The sequence below is a fragment of the Enoplosus armatus genome, chromosome 16, assembly GCF_043641665.1.
Source record: "Enoplosus armatus isolate fEnoArm2 chromosome 16, fEnoArm2.hap1, whole genome shotgun sequence".
NCBI classification, from domain to species: domain Eukaryota; kingdom Metazoa; phylum Chordata; class Actinopteri; order Centrarchiformes; family Enoplosidae; genus Enoplosus; species Enoplosus armatus.
Window position 1 is genome coordinate 516,598 of NC_092195.1, and position 19,969 is coordinate 536,566.

At 40.8% G+C, this 19,969-nt stretch overlaps 2 protein-coding genes across 3 annotated transcripts; both read left to right on the forward strand.

The window, feature by feature from the left end:
- Positions 1-858: 858 nt before the first annotated feature.
- Positions 859-2,871, forward strand: polr1h (RNA polymerase I subunit H). The gene is made up of 5 exons (XM_070922061.1): positions 859-968; positions 1,419-1,538; positions 2,289-2,392; positions 2,484-2,593; positions 2,681-2,871. Exons 2-5 carry the CDS (start codon positions 1,421-1,423, stop codon positions 2,703-2,705), a joined length of 357 nt encoding a protein of 118 aa, XP_070778162.1. The 5' UTR covers positions 859-968; positions 1,419-1,420; the 3' UTR covers positions 2,706-2,871.
- Positions 2,872-4,787: 1,916 nt separating this feature from the next.
- Positions 4,788-18,718, forward strand: gtf2h4 (general transcription factor IIH, polypeptide 4). Of its 2 annotated transcripts, XM_070921876.1 has the most exons (15): positions 4,788-4,896; positions 5,226-5,344; positions 5,447-5,551; positions 6,966-7,097; positions 7,647-7,832; positions 8,085-8,087; positions 9,155-9,263; positions 12,907-12,975; positions 13,164-13,247; positions 14,145-14,301; positions 14,771-14,901; positions 16,486-16,533; positions 16,635-16,713; positions 17,861-17,922; positions 18,455-18,718. In XM_070921876.1, exons 2-15 carry the CDS (start codon positions 5,229-5,231, stop codon positions 18,563-18,565), a joined length of 1,392 nt encoding a protein of 463 aa, XP_070777977.1. In that variant the 5' UTR covers positions 4,788-4,896; positions 5,226-5,228; the 3' UTR covers positions 18,566-18,718. The 2 variants fall into 2 exon arrangements, with proteins under 2 accessions (XP_070777977.1, XP_070777976.1); XM_070921875.1 differs by lacking the exon at positions 8,085-8,087.
- Positions 18,719-19,969: the final 1,251 nt, after the last annotated feature.

Consider the following 19,969-nt stretch of genomic DNA (forward strand, 5'->3'; position numbering starts at 1 on the left):
GCAAAATACTGGAGAAGTAAACTTCTAAAAATTGTTCAAATTAAACAATCGGAGGGTAAAAATTACACTCACTCGCTTGAAGTGCTCTCAACTCATACAAATATGCAACCTTTAATGAGGGGGTCATGAGTTGACTTTGTGTTGTTTCATAGGGTCACGCGTGTCAAAAAGGTTAGGAGGTGCTGATACCGATGGTTTCAGATTATCTAGAGGCAAACCCAAGATACAGAGACATATATGTATAGAGGTAAACAATCTCCATCTGTAGAGATTCGTATTATTTTTACCCGGATGTTTTTTCATCCCCTGGCACTTAAGTGCAGCGTGGCCATTAGTAGTAGTGTCTAGATGATTGTTAGATCAGTGCACAAGAGTGGGAGTGATATATGTGCACAATCCATTTATGGATTTATGGAGGTGGTTGTGTCAGAAGCAGATTTATTTCACCTGCAAATTGTGCTGCCTAACACATACCCGACCGCTATCTGTCAGAGAGACCAGGCGGAGTGTGTGGTATTTAGTTAGCTTATGTCAATAAAGGGACGTTAATGGACGTAGTTAACGTTAACCCTACTATTTGAATAGCTAGCTGCAGTTAGCTCGACGGCTACACAAGCAACTCATCAACTCGCCTGCGAAAAAAGTTCACGGTTGAAAAGAACATTAAAAATTTAACAAATATATTGCTGCGTGTGCTGATAATACTGTTGCTTTAAAATGCCTTTTAGCAATGGACATACTTTAACTACGAGACAAAAAGAAAAACATGAACCACAACGTCTGGTGAAGCAAAGCGCTAATAACAGCGTACACAGACGACGTCTCAGTGTGCGACGGTGAGGAGCTGAAAGACCCCGCAGTGGGTAAGCCGTGCAGATGCCAAACTTAAGTCACATTCGAGACGGGAACGTTTTCGCTGAAAAACGCGTGTTATTTGTGGGTAGTGACATTATTTACGCATTAAACAGGTAAGTAACTACGTTCTGGTCTGAAAACTAATGTCTGACGGAAAGCTAATGTTGACGTTCGCTAACCTAACTGTCGCAGATATGGTCCATTTATTCTCACGTGCTAAAGTGTCGTGCCTCCTTAAAGTGTGTGCCAACTTTGTACTTTAAAATGTCATGGTCACGCAATGTAAATATTCACATTTTGAAAGGTAATTCCAAAAGTCTGACTTTGAAAAGCACTGTCCGTGAATGTAAACAAAAGTGTCGTCCCAACACAATACTGTAAACCTGATGCCTTTCTCAAATCAATTGGCAACTCGTTTAAAACAAGGACCAACACTAGACAACAATTTAATTTATTACAATAAGTCTCTAAGTGTATGTTGTGTCTAATTAAAAGTGACTGTGTAATCTTCTACTAGTCCATCTTCACTTAGTACAATGCCAATGCTCTTTTACTTCAAACAGAGATGTCGTGTTTTGGTGGCGATCCCAACTTCTGCCCTGAATGTGGGAACATTCTTCCTCTTCCAGGAATACAGGACTCAGTCCGCTGCCCCCACTGCTCCTTCTGCATCCCTGTAGCAGGTACCAACTCTCTGTCATGGCCCTCTCCAAACTCCCACTCACAGTCCATTAGTGTGACTGGGAGGAACACAGAGACTTTTCCGTTTCTAATCATGTATACTGTGCACAAGGGTGTACATTAGCGCAGAAACCTCACAGTACACTCCGATCCAGTCTGACCAATTTTGGAATGTACCTAAAAGGGAACATGTTCTTCCGCACCTTTGAAATTCTGTAGAATTTCAATTACATTTCTTTTTAATCATATTTTCTTACTTTCCTCTAGTGGTATCTATCCAGTCGGATCGTTTTGGTTTGATTTGTCCTGTTAAACTAAATAATCCACACACCTCGCTGTGAACGGTTTTCATTGGGGAAATCAATCAGGGTAATCAGGGGTTCTGTGTTTTGATTCCTCTCTTCCAACTGTTCTGTTTTACACTCCAATCCAGAAGGTGGAATCTTCCGTAGAAGCCCTTGTTTGTACAGCGTTCGATATGATTGGCCAATTACGTGCAAGCTAATGACCCTGATTGGTTGTTTGACTCAGACCTGGTCCAGTTTTTTAAAAGACTAAATAGAAAAGGGGGCGGCTCCTTTAATTAAAGGAGCCCTTTAATTAAATATTGTTGGTGGTCAGAATTTGCTATTTCAACCAAAATTATAATTCAATAATATTGCCTACAGCAGCTTTAATATCATAAATTATTTTTTGAGAATGGCACAGATTTCCATTGTTTACCCCTGACATACATGTATTTTATCGTCCAGAGTTCTCAGGCCAGGAGATCCGCTCTACAGTTGTCTTCAACCCTGTGGAGCAGGCGTCAGTGGCTCTAGAGGACGAGGAGGACTCTGAACTGAAGGGACCCGTGGTAAGGACAGTCTGTCTGGCTGCTCACTGACTGCTGTGTGCGACGGTAACCACTGTACACTCCTTTAACGAGGTTACCTGCTCTCTACTAGATCGACAGACGCTGCTCTCGCTGCAATAAAGAGGGGATGGTTTACCACACCAGGCAGATGAGATCTGCAGATGAAGGACAGACTGTCTTCTTCACCTGTGTACACTGCAGGTAATCAATATGAACACACCACGTGTTGGGGAACTTGATTCAAACACTTTGTGCTATCGTGTGATCATTTTGATTTCGGTGTTTCAGGTATCAAGAGAAGGAGGACTCCTGAGAGGAAAATCCAACTCACCTTCTCCATTCTTCTCCACGCATTTGCTCCTATGTCTGCCTGTGTTGGCCAGTTTGTAGGCGCAAACACTCACTGGGCCCTTCACTGCAGAGCATCTCAGTTCCTGAAGTATTAGCATTCACACTTTGAATAAAGTTTGACAAAACAATCTCAGGGTCCACTTACTAGCTTTTCCCCAGAGCTTTCAGTTGCATCTCGTCTTCATCAGTGGATGGAGGTCACTCAGTTTTCATGGAAATTGTGTAGCTCACTTGTCACTGATGATCTTCTATCTCTGAATGAGGCGTGGGACAGCTAAACGCTATAGAAAAAGCTTGCAAGAGGACCTTAAGTTAAGAATTGAAACTACGGTTTCCAAGGTCAAAACTGAACAAAATTTGTTTACTTAAGGTGTGACATTTATACAGCTGAAGTTGTTTATAATAAAATGTTATTAAAGCTGCATTGATCTTTTTTTTTTTTTATACCTTGGGACATCAAAGAAGCTGTAAACGCTTGTTAAGTTGGTAATATGTCAAAAAGTGTTTTATGGTGAATGTGTTAGCAAACAGTTTCCTATTTAGAAATCCAACAGAAACAGAGCAACATTATTTAGAGTTGAGTTTGTGTCTACCTGATGAATGGAAGTCCTGCTCTTTCACCTCTGCTTTGGTCTCCAGCAACCAAAAAAATAACTATCTGGGGAAAGCTCAGTGCATCATGGGAAGTCCCCCAGCAGTCTAGGCCTATAGCAGCATGACTAGGGGGCTGGTCCAGGCAGGCCTAACTATAAGCTTTATCAAAAAGCAAAGTTTTAAGCCTACTCTTAAAAGTAGAGAGTGTGTCTGCCCCACCCCCGGACCCAAACTGGGAGCCGATTCCACAGGAGAGGAGCTTGATAGCTGAAGGCTCTGGCTCCTGTTCTGCTTTTGGAGACTCTAGGAACCACAAGCAACCCTGCATTCTGGGAGCGCAGCGCTCTAGTGGGGTAACGGGGTACTATGAGCTCTTTAAGATATGATGGTGCTTGACCAGTAAGAGCTTTGTAAGTGAGGAGAAGGATTTTACAGGGAGCCAGTGCAGAGAAGCAAATACAGGAGAAATATGATCTCTTGCTGGTTCCAGTCAGTACACGTGCCGTAGCATTCTGGATCAACTGGAGAGTCTTCAGGGACTTATTGGGACGGCCTGGTAATAAGGAATTGCAATAATCCAGCCAAGACGTGACAAATGCATGGACTAATTTTCCTTTAATTTAGAGCATTACTTGTGGCAGGGTTAAATATGTGACATTTTTCACATATTTATTTATGAGATGTAGTATGTTGCGACATCTCTGACATTTTGGACCGAGTGTGACTGTTTATCTACAACAACAACAACACTGACCTGAGCAAAATTGTTCATCCCAGCGACGAATCAGCAAAGGTGACTGTCTATTGACGCAATGAGAAGGCTCAACCTGCAGTTTATGGAAGTCAAATAAATAAATCCTGTTTGGCCTAACACAATACAGTTTTGCAGCAGCACAAACTACATCCTCCAAAATGACCACACAGTTGAAGAAACCTCTCTAAAACAGTTTCAACCAAAACTGAACATTAACTCCTTTAGGATTTATTGCAGGGCTATTGATTAGAGTCTAAAAATCTAATCAATGGCCTAATAGTCTAATCATTAGACTATAATTAGACTATTACTACTACTACTCATCATTAGACTATTAGGCCATTGATTAGATTTTTTTTATATCTTATATTTGTACATAGTTCTCATTTCTAAATTTACATTAGAATATTGAATATTTCTGCATGTGTTTACTTCCGAGATATTTTCTTGATGATGTCTGAAATGATGAGTGATGAATGGTCTAACAGGAACCTCTCAGCTTCAGAGGTCCTGAATCCCAGCAGTCCGCGCTCTCCGATCTCCGGTCAGCAGGTGGCGGTACTGCCCTTCAAGTTGTTCAACGAGCGCCATTGAAAATAGCCGAAGAAGAAGAAGAAGAAGAAGAAGAAGAAGAAGAAGAAGAAGAAGAAGAAGAAGAAGAAGAAGCAGACAAGGACCGTCACGTGACCGAAAATATGGCCGCGCAGCGAAAGAGAACTGTCGAATGACAACAATGCGGCTATTTTGCACTATAAAATAATACTACAATCAGGAATTCGTCGACATTTTATATCCATCTTTCACGGTGAATAACGCCTTTCATATACACATGCTAATAAGCTAATTTCAAAACCTCTGTCCGCTGTAGTTGCTTTGTCGTGAGTGGTGTCATGAATGTAACACAGTTTCGGAATAAGTTGTTGCCACACTTAAATAGAAGTTATACGTTGAATATGCGTATGCCGAATTAAATAGTGGATCCAAAGAATGGATGCTCTTCTATCAGTTGTTATTAGATCTCTATGTCCGTTTAGAGGGGACCAAAGCAACAACAAATTGATACATTTTAAAGGGGGTTTGGTGCAACGTACAGTGACATGTGCACTTAATCGACTTTCCTCTTTATTTTGGTAGACAATGAAGCTGCGTGTCCAGCTGCAGTGTAAGAATTTGCACGAATACCTGAGAGAGCTGAGTCCTGAGATTCTGGACAGACTGTACAACCATCCAGCAACATGCCTGGCCGTCTACAGGTATGATGGCTACATAACACTCACTGCACTGATGTATGACGTTGGCACGTGGCTCCTGAGGATTGTTGTGTGTATTTGTATATTGTGCTTGGTGCTCTACAGGGAACTCCCCTCTCTGGCCAAGAATTATGTGATGCGTATGCTGTTCCTGGATCAGGCTCTCCCCCAGGCAGCAGTGGCGTTGTGGGTGAAAAAAGACAGTCAGAAGTGAGTCACTTACCTTATACAATGCATACAATGTTGTTGCCAACCAGACAGGTAGGCTCCTGAATGGTTTGGTCATTCACTCACATTAATGCACAAATCCTTGCAATATGGCAATCTCAATATTATCATAAAGTCCTGGGCCCTGTTCTTCAAATTGTGGTTTAACTAATCCAGACTCTACTGTCATTTTAATTAATTTTAACATGATGTTATTATGTAAAATCATCATGTATCCTGCATTGTTGTGTTGTCAGTCCTACATTGTGCTGCACAGTGTTTCCTCTCTTTCCACACTCGCATTGTTGTTACACAGTTATTCAACGTGAGTAAATGCCTTTAGACTGTATGACTGGGGAGGTTCTACTCGATGTAAGTGTGTTACAGTGTGTTGTTGTTTTGATTATAAGCTTAGTGCTACTATTAAATCTGTTTAACGTTAGATAGAACGTTAGAACCTTAACAAAATCTCTCAACGGAGATTTACTTGAGTAGCTAGTTTTCAGAAAAATAGTCGATCTGATTTGAAAGACTTTTCCTATAATTTACAACTTAAATAGTTAAATGCCATGTTTTCTTTTGCTTATAGTATCCCTGATTCATTCAGGATTGGTAATTGTGATAATTACAATAACCTGAAATTTCTTTCTTTAAAATCCTAATTATTACAACAGTTTTCATTCTACATCTAAGAAAAGGAGTCGTTTGTACCTGGGAATGGCTTCATGTTTTGGGTTCACCCTGAAAAAGTCTTGCTCGAGATCCAGCTAACTGTGAATTAGACGGGCTTTTGCAGGTTTGAGCTGAAGGACTTGTTGCTATGACAGCCGTCCTCAACAGTCTAATACAACAAGCCTGTAATCAGGAAGGTTATGGGAGGTGCTGATTCAACTTTTTGAGTTCGTTGTTTGTGGTGTGGTTGAATTATATTGTGTTAAGAAGCACCTCTTGATTTACTTAGAGCAACTGAAACTGACTGTATGAAGAGCATAAAACAACCATAGATATTGAAGGGATGGATACAGTACCTTGTTATAAAACCAAAATCTATACCATTTACTTTATTGGCTAATGTGTGCGCTGACAAATTTCTACCATCTCCATTTTTTTTTTTTTTTTGCCATATTGGGCTATATAAATAAAATCGACCAGACTTCACTATACATCACCCAACCTTTAGCGAACACACCATTAACTAGATAACATTAGCTGCAAGTTGTGGTTGCAGGATTTGCTTAATGCTGCATCATTTTTTAACCCCTCTTAAACATCATTAAAGTGAAAATAACTGGCTGGAACAGTAACTAACCCCTTCAGGGCTTAGCAGCTCTTTTACCACCTATTCAGCGGGAGAAAAACAGTCGACTACGTATGTCAGAGTGATGACCAGCGTCTTTGTCTCTGTGTCTACCTGCAGGGATCATGATGAATGTGTCTCAGTGTTGGTAGGACTCCGCCTTTGGCACAGTCAGCAGCTGCAGGGTGGTCTGCAGGGATACATTTTAAATGCAGTCTTCAAAGACAACCTGAGGATAGCTCTGCTCGGCGGGTAGGTCTGCTCCCTGTGCATCACAGGGCTCCAGCACTCTTTTCTTTTTTATGAAACGTTCATTCATCCACAGTGAAAAATAACTTTTCAGTGTTTGTACAAGGCTAAATGGTGTAAAGCTTTGTGCAAAACCACAACACACACCTACTACATGCGTGGTTTCACTTCCTTCCACTTTCACTCCACAGAACAGTTTCTTCTGGTCTGCAGCAAGCCTCATCAACAAGGCCGACACTGACTCTTATCCCCTCCCATACATAGACACCATTACATTAACATATAGTCTGTCTCAATGTGTAATATTAACACACATCTTTATCTCTGTACATTGCACATATTCCTTATTCTTCATACTTGCACATTTCTTGGTCAATATTTTGCACATTCCTGCACAAATTGTACAGCTCTTTAATTCTAAAAGCAGACATATATTATACTTACTTTTTATATACAAATAATAATAATGATATTTTATATATATATCTTGACTTCTGTGGCACAGTCGTTTATTTTCTCTTCCTATGTTTATTGTTATTTGTTGACACACAGGGGCAAAGCATGGGCAGATGAGGGCAGCACTCTGGGTCCTGACCGCCACGCACGGGACATTGAGAGTCTTGACCGCTACGCTATAGAGCGCTGGGAGGTCATCCTGCATTTCATGGTGGGTTCTCCCTGTGCTGCTGTCAGTCAGGACCTGGCTCAGCTGCTGGTTCAAGCGGGTCTCATGAAAAGGTATTACAGCAGTAACAGTAGAGAGCACTGACAAGTTACATTTTCACACTGTAAAGGTTCAGTTTTATTGTTATTATACAGTATTGATATTAGTGTTGCCCTCAGAAATCCAGTGTAGAGCGCTGCAGGAATGAGTCACACTTCCAGTTTCCTCATCTGGAAGTCAATGGGTTTTTGGTTTGATGCCTGAAATAAGGTCTGTGGTTAACACAAGCTGAAGAGATTTTAACATTTTTGTTCTACGACATAAAGTACGTCAGTAGATACCCCCCACTCGTGAACATGTGACGTATTTTTGTAGGCAAGTTAGGAAGTTAGCATCGCCCTGGTTCCCTCGACAAAAAGCCAATGGGATTGTTCCGTGGGATTCTGGATTATTGCAGAAAATAAGCTCTGTGGCAAAACAGTAGTTTATGATTCTTACACGTTTTGTTCAGCAAGATAATCTTCACTAATCAACACCACTTTAATGATTTTTAAAGCATAAATGGAATCGCCAGAAGTAAAAAGCTAATGTTAGGCTATAAAGGAACTACAGCACGGTCGCATTACTTCAACGTCACCACCACTAAGCTTCACTTTTAAGAGAATATAGATAGATATCGATATATAGACAGATAGATATAGACATACGAGGCTGTAAAGGCGGACTAGTGAGTAGATGACATTCAGTGTTTCGGCACGAAGACGTTTAATGTCCGCGACAACCTCTGGGGTGTCATTTAGCCACTTGTTAGCAACCGCCTTTTTTTAAAGACACGTAAAAGCTTCAAAATTCACGAGTGGGGGTATCTACTGACATATTTTATGTCGTAGAACAGAACGTTGAAATCTCTTAAAATTGTGTTAACCACAGACCTTATTTCAGGCCAACCAAAAACCCATTGGCTTCCAGACGAGGGAACCGGAAGTGTAAAAATGAACTCACTAAAAACTTTCTAAAAAATGTCCTGATTTTAGGACTCATTCCTGCAGCACTCTATAACACTTGGTTACCTATACAAATCCAAATCAGAGGAAATGCAAAGTGAATATGATCGTTTCTTTGCAGTTGTAACATCAGATAAAAGGGCAGCTCAGAAAGGCCTTTTCAAATGGTGCTAATTAATTACATAAAAAAAAATCAGTGAAACATTGACGTTTGCCAGTTTACTTCACTAGCAGCTTCACTTAACTTACATCCGTAATGGCAAAAAGACCAGACTATGCCCTAGCACATTCTCTTCAATTTATGTTGAATTATGGGAAATCCAGACATAGAAATTGTCTAATGTCTCAGAACTGACCACAGAATTTGTGCTGTCGTCTTCTCTGTTTCTCAGTGAGGCAGGAGAGGCGCCCTACATCACCTCGGCTGGTTTCCAGTTCCTCCTACTGGACACAGCCTCTCAGCTGTGGTACTTCACCCTGCAGTACCTCAAAACTGCTCAGGTACCCGTGTATCATCTGCTTTGACATGAAGTTTAAATAAGTAGGACCAGTGGTTATATACCATGTACCATTAAGGCTCTAGAGTCTCTATAGACTGTCATTACTCTGATTAACACATTCTCAAGCAGAGGGGGCTCTAATCAGTCACCTGAGCTGGCTGGAATTAAGACTTGCAGACTCTTGGGTCACAGTGATCCATTTCTAGGATTTCTGCTTCCTGCCAGACTCTGGTTAATGGCCTGTGTAAGCCTGATCAGTGCCTCTTATTTGTGCAAAAGAATGTCTGTTGCCGGGAGTGGAGTGAATACAAAAAAAGGAGGACAAAGTGGGCCTAACAGACCCTGAACTGCCGTGAAACTGCAGCATGGAGATACAAATTCTGATGGAGAAACATTTATTCAGCAGCGGGTAAATTCATCTCATCTTCTTCTTCTTGTTCTGTGAGCTCTGAATAATCCATAATTTCCCAGTGAAGTAGAAAATGAAACGGGCCTAATACAGGAACTTTATTTCCAGCTGGCCCAATCACACTTGATCCTCCTCTTCTGATGAGACCCGTTTGAATATAATCATTAATCACTCCGTCATGCTCCACTTTCTTCAAAGAGAGGACACGAACAGAAGGAAACAATCCAAAGAGTTCTGAAATACTGAGATTCATACAATGAAAGTGGAATACACATTGTTGTTGTTATTATCATGAATATGATTATACAGTTGTGAAGCTTAACTGTTCAGAAACTGTGTTACAGAGGTGTTTTTTCACCAACCATTTTGGATGTCAGTTGCCTAGCAACCACAGCTTCGATTGAGGGGATTATAATCTTTTTTTTTTTTTCGACCAACCCAAAGGGGGAGTTTACATTCGAATTAAAACTAAGACATTTAAATCTTAAACCACTCCACCGCTAATGATAAACAGTCAACTAAATATACAAAAGCCAAATGGGACTTTGATATTTGAGATATGAGGTAGCGACTGTCAGCCATGTTGGAGACGTGTGGATCTTTTGATGTAGTGATATGACATTCCAGCAAATGCTACAACTAGGGCTGCAGCTAACGATTATTTTCATTCTCGATTAATCTGCCGATTATTATCATGATTAATCGGTTCATCGTTTAGTCTATAAAATGTCAAAAAAATTGTGAAAAAATGCACGTCACAATTTCCCAGAGCCCAAAGTGACGCCTGCAAATTGCTTCTTTTGTCCAACCGACAGTCCAAAACCCAAAAGACTTCATTTACTGTCATAAACGACGAAGAAAAGCAGCAAATCCTCACATTTAAGAAGCTGGAGCCAGCAAACGTTGAATGCTGAAACGATTTATCGATGATCAAAATAGTTGGCACCTAATTTTCTTTAGATCAAACAATCGATTAATCAAGTAATTGTTGCAGCTCTAGCTACAACACAAAGTCCCCATGAGTTACATGGTACTTTAGCTCTGTTATTTTTCTTTGCTGTCAGAAGGGATACACTTGGAGTAGATTACGGGTTTAAAATATTATTAATGGCAAGTAAAAAAGCTCTTTTGAGAAATTTGTAGAAAAAGAAAAGTAGCCCCTCCGGCACAGTATGAATGGCTGAATCTTAATGGAAAATCTGACACATATCCTTAAAGAATATTCCACCGATTTAGCATTGCACTCCTATAACACTTTTGGATTCATAGTGGACAGTTAAAAAGAATCAAAATCCTCAAGTGTTTCCGACTTAGATGTGGAAGTACATCTGAACCCAGCAACAGGACACAACATTTTCAAATCTGACAACTTGTATTGACGTCAAAGTCAATGAAAGTTGATTTTTAAGTTGGTCTTGATGTACTTACACACAGAACAGTTTACAGGAAGAGACAGGTAAAACTAAACATAGAACTATTATGTACATACAAGTAGGTGAAAAATAGGTGTGTGTGTGTACATATACATACAGTGGGGCAAAAAAGTATTTAGTCAGCCACCAATTGTGCAAGTTCTCCCACTTAAAAGATGAGGTCTCCAATTTTCATCATAGGTATACCTCAACTATGAGAGACAAAATGAGAAAAAAAAATCCAGAAAATCACATTGTCTGATTTTTAAAGAATTTATTTGCAAATTATGGTGGAAAATAAGTATTTGGTCAATAACAAAAGTTCATCTCAATACTTTGTTATATACCCTTTGTTGGCAATGACAGAGGTCAAACGTTTTCTATAAGTCTTCACAAGGTTTTCACACACTGTTGCTGGTATTTTGGCCCAGATCCCCTCTAGAGCAGTGATGTTTTGGGGCTGTCGCTGGGCAACACGGACTTTCAACTCCCTCCAAAGATTTTCTATGGGGTTGAGATCTGGAGACTGGCTAGGCCACTCCAGGACCTTGAAATGCTTCTTACGAAGCCACTCCTTCGTTGCCCGGGCGGTGTGTTTGGGATCATTGTCATGCTGAAAGACCCAGCCACGTTTCATCTTCAATGCCCTTGTTGATGGAAGGAAGTTTTCACTCAAAATCTCACGATACATGGCCCCATTCATTCTTTCCTTTACACGGATCGTCCTGGTCCCTTTGCAGAAAAACAGCCCCAAAGCATGATGTTTCCACCCCCATGCTTCACAGTAGGTATGGTGTTCTTTGGATGCAGCTCAGCATTCTTTCTCCTCCAAACACGACAAGTTGAGTTTTTACCAAAAAGTTCTATTTTGGTTTCATCTGACCATATGACACTCTCCCAATCCTCTTCTGGATCATCCAAATGCTGTCTAGCAAACTTCAGACGGGCCTGGACATGTACTGGCTTAAGCAGGGGGACACGTCTGGCACTGCAGGATTTGAGTCCCTGGCGGCGTAGTGTGTTACTGATGGTAGCCTTTGTTACTTTGGTCCCAGCTCTCTGCAGGTCATTCACTAGGTCCCCCCGTGTGGTTCTGGGATTTTTGCTCACCGTGCTCGTGATCATTTTGACCCCACGGGGTGAGATCTTGCGTGGAGCCCCAGATCGAGGGAGATTATCAGTGGTCTTGTATGTCTTCCATTTTCTAATAATTGCTCCCATAGTTGATTTCTTCACACCAAGCTGCTTACCTATTGCAGATTCAGTCTTCCCAGCCTGGTGCAGGTCTACAATTTTGTTTCTGGTGTCCTTTGACAGCTCTTTGGTCTTGGCCATAGTGGAGTTTGGAGTCTGACTGTTTGAGGTTGTGGACAGGTGTCTTTTATACTGATAAAGAGTTCAAACAGGTGCCATTAATACAGGTAACGAGTGGAGGACAGAGGAGCCTCTTAAAGAAGAAGTTACAGGTCTGTGAGAGCCAGAAATCTTGCTTGTTTGTAGGTGACCAAATACTTATTTTACCGAGGAATTTACCAATTAATTCATTAAAAGTCCTACAATGTGATTTCCTGGATTCTTTCCCCCCATTCTGTCTCTCATAGTTGAAGTGTACCTATGATGAAAATTACAGGCCTCTCTCATCTTTTTAAGTGGGAGAACTTGCACAATTGGTGGCTGACTAAATACTTTTTTGCCCCACTGTATATTCATGTATACATGTCTGTATACAGTGTGCATGATTAGCACACATAATAATTATAACTATTATTTGAATGCCCGCTTTTAATTGAGAATATCGACTCATTTATATTTCATACTTGCAGTCCAGAGGGATGGACCTGGTGGAGATCTTGTCGTTCTTGTTCCAGCTCAGCTTCTCTACTCTTGGCAGAGTAAGTGTACAGCAGTTTGCTTCTGTTTGATTGATTGATTCTCAGAGTGTGTGTGTGTGTGTGTGTGTGTGTGTGTGCATGCGTGCGCGCACACACACAGAAAGCAACACAACAGTGTCAGTCTTGGATTTAAAAAATGCTTAGTTTCTTTGTCATTGCTGATCACGCGATTGCCTTGTGTGCCTCAGGATTACTCGGTGGAGGGCATGAGCGAGTCATTACTCACCTTCCTGCAGCACCTGCGGGAGTTTGGACTGGTCTTCCAGAGGAAGGTGAGGCACTGAGAAGGAGAGGGAAGATCCACTAACCCTTAAAACACTCCAAGCATCTCTTTCAAATGGGAGGAAACTGTAGTGATCCTCGTGGGGGAAGCTGGATCAGTGCAGTACCAACATAGTGATGGTATACACCAAACCGTACTTGCTTTGCAACTAGAAAATTAATCCAAAAAAAAGATACACTCAGTTTAAATAAAAAGGGAGCAAATGGTTTGTAAAATTATATGTAAGCAAAATTCACCTGCAGAACATTAGATTATTCAGATACATTATAGCAATAACAGCTTGCACATCACAGTAGCAGCAGTATATATATATATATGTATATATATTTTATATATAAATATACATATATATATGTATATATATTTTATATACTGTATACTGTTATATTTTTTATATACTGTATACTGTTATATTTTTTTAATCATAGCAGCAGATGTGCTGAATTTTGCCTGGTATGAGTCAAGTTCCTGGATCCTACAATTCCCATAATGCAATTTCATAGCGTCTCTTCATGAGATCATCCATTGTCTTGCAGGCTAAATGCAGACCGTCTTTCAAACTCCACACCTCCCAGTTTGTAACATTGGCTTCCTGTTATACATTTGTTGTATCTGATACCCATGCTGGAATAACCCTGATGATGTCACTGTGACATCATCGGGGTTATTTGTCTAACACTTCACAAAGCTCGTCCAGAGCCACAGAAGGCATTCTATGACAAGTGGTCTTTGGTGGAGTGCCATTTGCTGAGACAAAGAAAAGACTGTTTTGTTTAGTTTCATACACATATTCTAAACTGTTAGTTTAGATACATTGCATATAGTGAGTGTATATATAGATGTATTATGTTAGTTTTCTGTAATTCTTTTTGTCTTTCATCATCAGAGGAAGTCCAGGCGGTACTACCCCACCAGACTGGCCATCACTCTGGCGGCAGGAGTCACTACCAGCTCTTCCTCCTCTAACTTGGCTTCCATTCCTGGTACTGGAGACGCAGGCTTCATCGTGGTAGAAACCAATTATCGTATCTACGCCTATACAAGTAGGTCTGAACACTGGAAGCTTTTTTTTTTTTGTGCTGCATGTTCACACCAACAGATGCATTGGACACAACGTTCAGGTCTCCGTTGCAACACCAGCTGGCTGTGGTTGGTGCCTGTCGGTTCGGATACATTCCAAATAACTTCACAAGCACCACAGTTAAATCATTAAAACCAGTGACCACCGCACAAGACTACCCAGCTATATAGTCAATAACAAAAGTTGTTATTAAGTGCTAAGTACAGAGCTGGAGTCAGGACGTGGTTAGCCTAGCTTAGCATAAAGACTGGATGCAGGGGGAAACTGCCAGCCTGGCTCTGCCCAAAGTAAACACCTACCAACACTGCTAAAGCTTACCAGCTTTTTATCAATGAAATGCTTCACGTTGCTGCTTTTGAAAGGATGCACAGCCTGGCATTAGCTTACAGTACCTGTACTGACTTGTTTTGCGTTTTGTGTGCTTATCCCAGACTCAGAACTTCAGATCGCTCTGGTGGCTCTCTTCAGTGAAATGCTGTATCGCTTCCCCAATGTAGTGGTGGCTCAGGTTACAAGGGAGTCAGTGCAACAGGCCATCGCCAACGGCATCACAGCACAACAGGTACTCAACCACTGCACACACTGTACTACTACAGGGGAACTTTAGGGTATTTAAGGGAAGAAATCCTGACCAATAGAATTGTACCATAAATCCATTGTAAATACACTTTATATTTATTTATACTTTTCACATTAAAACGACTAAAATATGAGAAACATTAATAGAATGATGTGTTGCTATATTGGCAAGGTCCTGCCCATACACCCGTCCGACCCAATTTGCGAGCACACTACAGTCAATCTTAGCTGTCAATCATGACGTTTCCTCCCCGTTTTTATAGCATCAAATAACTAATTAAAACCAAACCTATCAGAAAACAAACATCAGCGTGATGAGAACGACCTAAAATGACAGAAACCATCTTTGGGAAAAATGTATTTAACATGTACTTTGTTTTTTTTTTTAGTTTTAGTTTGGCCCAGGTCCCATCCGCTGACATGGAGGGGGTGGGGCTTATGGCCTATACTGCAGCTAGCCACCAGGGGGGCCATCGAGACGTTTTGGCTTTACTTAAGCTGTCATGTCGTCCATCTTTATATACAGCCTACTATGGCTGTGACGCATTATTTAATTTAGCAATGCCACCAAGCTGTTTATACGCTTCCAATAAAAGCTACGGCTAACAGTACAGTGAGGGGGAACTAGTTGTCCAGTTCATTTAAAGGATAGGGTGGGTTCACAAATGTTCAAGTCTGTCTTAAAACAATAGTCAGGAGAAATTCCCTCCTCTGCAGCTTAAGAAAGAATGTCTTCACATAAACTTATATATACATATATATATATATATATATATATATATATATATATATATATATATATATATGTATATAATATACATATATTTGTGGGTGGAACAAGGACTGTGGCTTTTATCCCATCATCACTTCCATTGGAAGCATGTTAGGAAGGGACCTTTTTAATGGCCAGTATGAACAGAAACAGTGATTACAGCAAGCAAAACCTGTTTCAGTGTACATATGGGCATGTGAGTATTGTTTTAAGACAGACTTGGAAAAAGTGTGATCCGATCCTCTTAACTGTAATAAATATACTACAACTGTCAATTAGGAAAAAAAAGTCACGTGATGCTGAAAAACCAACTATGGGAACTAAATCTTGTTTACCATTCCAAAGTGGTTTTGTTTTTGAGTCCTGGCCAAAATGCATTGTGGGTACAAATCTCCCTTTTCCATGTCATCTGCCTACACCAATAACACGTCCCCATTATCTAAAATCTAACTAGATCATTAATCAATGCCCATGGATGAACAGTGAGGGTCTACAGACCTTCTCCAGGTATATACTTACGAATTCTTAATTTATAGGGATGAGAAATCCAGTCAATCACCAAGGATTGCTTTTTATTGTGGCTCCAGAACATTCATGCTTTTACATACAGCATAAATACATTGCAGAACACATGCGTTATTGTAATTTAGACACCTACGGAATGAAGGACTGCTATGGCAGAGGGGACAAACCTTTTGCTAAAATGTGCCCTTTTCCATCTCAGTGTCTTGTATCTGCGTAAGTAGTAGTACCAGGAAAATATATATGTGATATATATTTTTTTTAATCCTCCAGATTATCCACTTTTTAAGGACCAGAGCTCACCCTGTCATGCTCAAACAGGTACATCGACCCCATCTGTTCTTCTCACACTTAATTCTAATAAGAGTGACTGCTTGGCCTTTAACTGCACAGTGTCTTCATCCAACATCTCTGTGCTTCAGACCCCAGTCCTGCCCCCAACCATAACAGATCAGATCCGACTGTGGGAGCTAGAGAGGGATCGCCTGCAGTTCACTGAGGGTGAGCGTGCTTATTTTTCAGTGTGTTTGTGTTTGTGTGTGTGTGTGTGTGTGTGTGTGTTGAATTCATATTTTAGGAACACGTCTCCTTGTTTTCTGATCTGCTCCTGTTCTAATTTTCTGTTAATGCAAACTCAACACTTCCTCCGTGCTTTCCTCTTCTCTTGATAAATTCAGTATAATGTAAATTTTACACAGCTCTAATTCCATCAGTACAAGATGTCATGTCATGCTAATTTCCGGTATCGGTGTCAAGTGGGTTTCGCCACTTCCCCGCCCCCTTTTAGGAGACCAGCAGCAGGTCCTGATGGGACCCTATGAGCACAGATTATGACCCATTCTTTCATCCTGTAGTCACCGAAGTAAATACTGGAGAAATCTTTCACAAGCCGCATATCTTCTGAGTATTCCGACAGTAAATGAACTTTGTTCGAGACCTGAAATGAAACGTGTGCTTCTTTGCTTAATAACACTATTATCGTTATTATTTAACTGTTTTTGGAGGGGGAGGCGAAATAGGAGACAGGGAGTGCATACCATTTCATACCATTGGCGGAGCTGGCAATGCGTCATCTTCTGTTAAAGAGTGTCTTTGGTCATTTACTCACCACTCTGCTGAAAACACTTCCTCTTTTTAACTCAAATACTGTTTTCATTTACTAATAAATGGCAGTCATTTCGTGTGTTTTAGAATAAACCAGTGGCTTAAAGGACAAACCTGTCCTGGTAGACTTAAATTAAAGTGTTTATGGCGAGAAAACGAGCTTTGTCATCTCGATAATGGAGAAAAAACAATTGCAAGCACGGCCGTTCTCAGCTTCCGTAATGTTTAGAATCCATTAACTGAAAGGAAACCTAGTGGAGAAGTGAATCCCTGTGAGGGGGAGCCCGAGCTCTCTGTAGAGCTGCTGTGAACGGATTGATTTCTCAGGCCATCTTCACTTGTCCTGCCTGAAAGGTTATGACTGACAACCCGGTCGGCCTCACTCACACGTTGATCGAGCTCCGTCAAAAGAGCTGAGCCGTAACTCTCGCTGTCTGAGCTGTTGTACACTGTACAGAGGATGAGGATTGATGTTGTGCTGGCCTTTTCAACCTCATTTCTCACCTGTCTTTTGTGTTGTTGTTGGTGTCCATGTCTCCTTCAGGAGTGCTCTACAACCAGTTCCTCTCCCAGGCTGACTTTGAGGTGTTGCGAGACAGAGCTCAGGTTGGATTATGTTTCCTGTCTACCATGATAATATAATATGTTATAATCAATATTATATGGATTTTGTAGTCAATTTAGATTTATAAATGATATTTTTCTGTCACTGATCACTGCTGTGCAAATTGTTATTGCAACAATTCCACATTTTATGGATTTTTTTTAATGGATCTCTAAGGACCTCTGCAGCAATTTCTTAAAGGAAGTCTTAAAGGAAAACTATGATTCATCACAACTTGGGCCTAATTTTTGTAGCTCTGGCCATCAATTTTATCGGTTATAACATTGCACCCACCAGTAATTGCTGTGTCATGGATCTTGGCAACATCAGAAAGGTTTTAAACAAACCACCCTCTGTCTCCTCGACCTTTCCAACTCACCATTTAATGACATAATCAGCAACTCCTTGCAGTTACAAAAGTTCCAGTTAGATGGCCTTCATAGCACTTTAACGAATTCCCCTGTTAGTGAAGCGCTGACACTCTCAGTTACTCCAGTAGCCTGCTGCTGTTTTAATTAAGTTGTTGTGGTGCAGGGTCTGGGCTGTCTGGTGTGGCAGGACGTGGCTCACCGGGTGATGGTGGTGTCACCACAAGGACACAGTGAGGTCAAGAGGTTCTGGAAACGACAGAAGTCTCACACGTAACCCGTCGGGGGAGAAACAAGGTCGCAATGCTCTTGCTGCCACACTTGTTTGCTGCTGTAAGCAAGTGGAGATATCTTTTTTTTTTCATATATATATATATTTCATCAAATGTTGATTTCCATGTGTTTTGGATTAAATGGTGAGAAGAAGTAAAAAAAGAAAAAAAAAAAAAAAAATCTGCTCATTCTTCTTTCCATTCTGTTAATATCGCGCAGGCGTGCGAGCTTGTGGATGACGTATTCAATACATACTCCCGTGTTGGTTTCACACTACTCTGCCAATTGATAGTTGCAAACAATGAGGATTTTAACGCAACTATTTAATGGAAAAATGACTATTACGATTCAAAGCGGGAGTCACATATGTCTTAAACACGTCTGGAGGGGATAAACCTACCCTTAGTTGTGTTATGTGTGTTCTATTTGTGGTCGTCTCAAAAAAAAGAACTTGCATTCATGATCCATGGAAAGGATTGATGGTCTTAAGTACATTTTACTCCTTATTTTTATAGTGCATTTTATCCCCTTATGCAGCATTACATTTTACACCCCGTACATCAAGGGACCTCACTTAGAAGTTTTACGACAACAGCCCCACCTGAGGTTGCTGCGGTTGAATATTTAACTCCATTCACCACCAATTATTTGCAATACTATTGTCAGTCTTCCGAGCTGCCAAGGATGAAAACCCACCGGCAAACATGGCCAATTTGTGTTTGTTGGAGCATGTGACAATGCCGGAGGTACCACTGAATTGAAATCTGGGCCTCTGAGGAGTCTGATTTTTTTTATCATCATCACCACCATCATCTTCCACCCCCATCCCCATTAATCAGCTTTAATAATATCCCTCCCCATGTTTCCTACATCATGAAAGTGCGGCCTGTTTTCTCAGGAGCGCTCTCGCTCTCGCCTGTGCCAAGTGTACGTGGAGAGCTTGGTGATTTGAAACAAAGATGTCGGCTTTAAAATATTATCCAAATGTCCCATTCAATACTTGGATAACTGATAAATAGAGAATGGCTGCGTTTCATTAGTAGTTCCACTTCCCCTCATTCACTTGCCCTCAGCCCTTGGCATTACGTAACAGCATACGTCGCACGGAGGCCACTTGGGGAGCAGAGGGGAAGTGGATGGAGGATTTAAATGGTACGCACCTGCCTGTAGGCTTAGTGCTATAGGCTACTGCTTTTTTACAAATCATCAAAAATACCGTCAGATTTTAATGAAGCAAAGGCGTCTTCTGCAGAAAACAGCAATTTTTTTCCCATCAGTTTACACAAAATGTTGGAAATAAAGAAATCACACGAGGTGAACAGTTCAACAATCTCAGTAAAAATTTTTAATAAACTATCTGCTCACTTGTCAAGTGAACCTAAACACATGTAAGCCACCTACACAGACC

Coding starts and splice junctions, on each gene's coding strand:
- polr1h (XM_070922061.1), top strand. CDS start 1,421: ATGTCGTGTTTTGGTGGCGATCCCAACTTCTGCCCTGAATGTGGGAAC. Junction 2,393..2,483: donor CTGAACTGAAGGGACCCGTG/GTAAGGACAGTC, acceptor GCTCTCTACTAG/ATCGACAGACGCTGCTCTCG. Junction 2,594..2,680: donor TTCACCTGTGTACACTGCAG/GTAATCAATATG, acceptor TCGGTGTTTCAG/GTATCAAGAGAAGGAGGACT.
- gtf2h4 (XM_070921876.1), top strand. CDS start 5,229: ATGAAGCTGCGTGTCCAGCTGCAGTGTAAGAATTTGCACGAATACCTG. Junction 7,098..7,646: donor AGGATAGCTCTGCTCGGCGG/GTAGGTCTGCTC, acceptor GTTGACACACAG/GGGCAAAGCATGGGCAGATG. Junction 13,248..14,144: donor GACTGGTCTTCCAGAGGAAG/GTGAGGCACTGA, acceptor TTTCATCATCAG/AGGAAGTCCAGGCGGTACTA.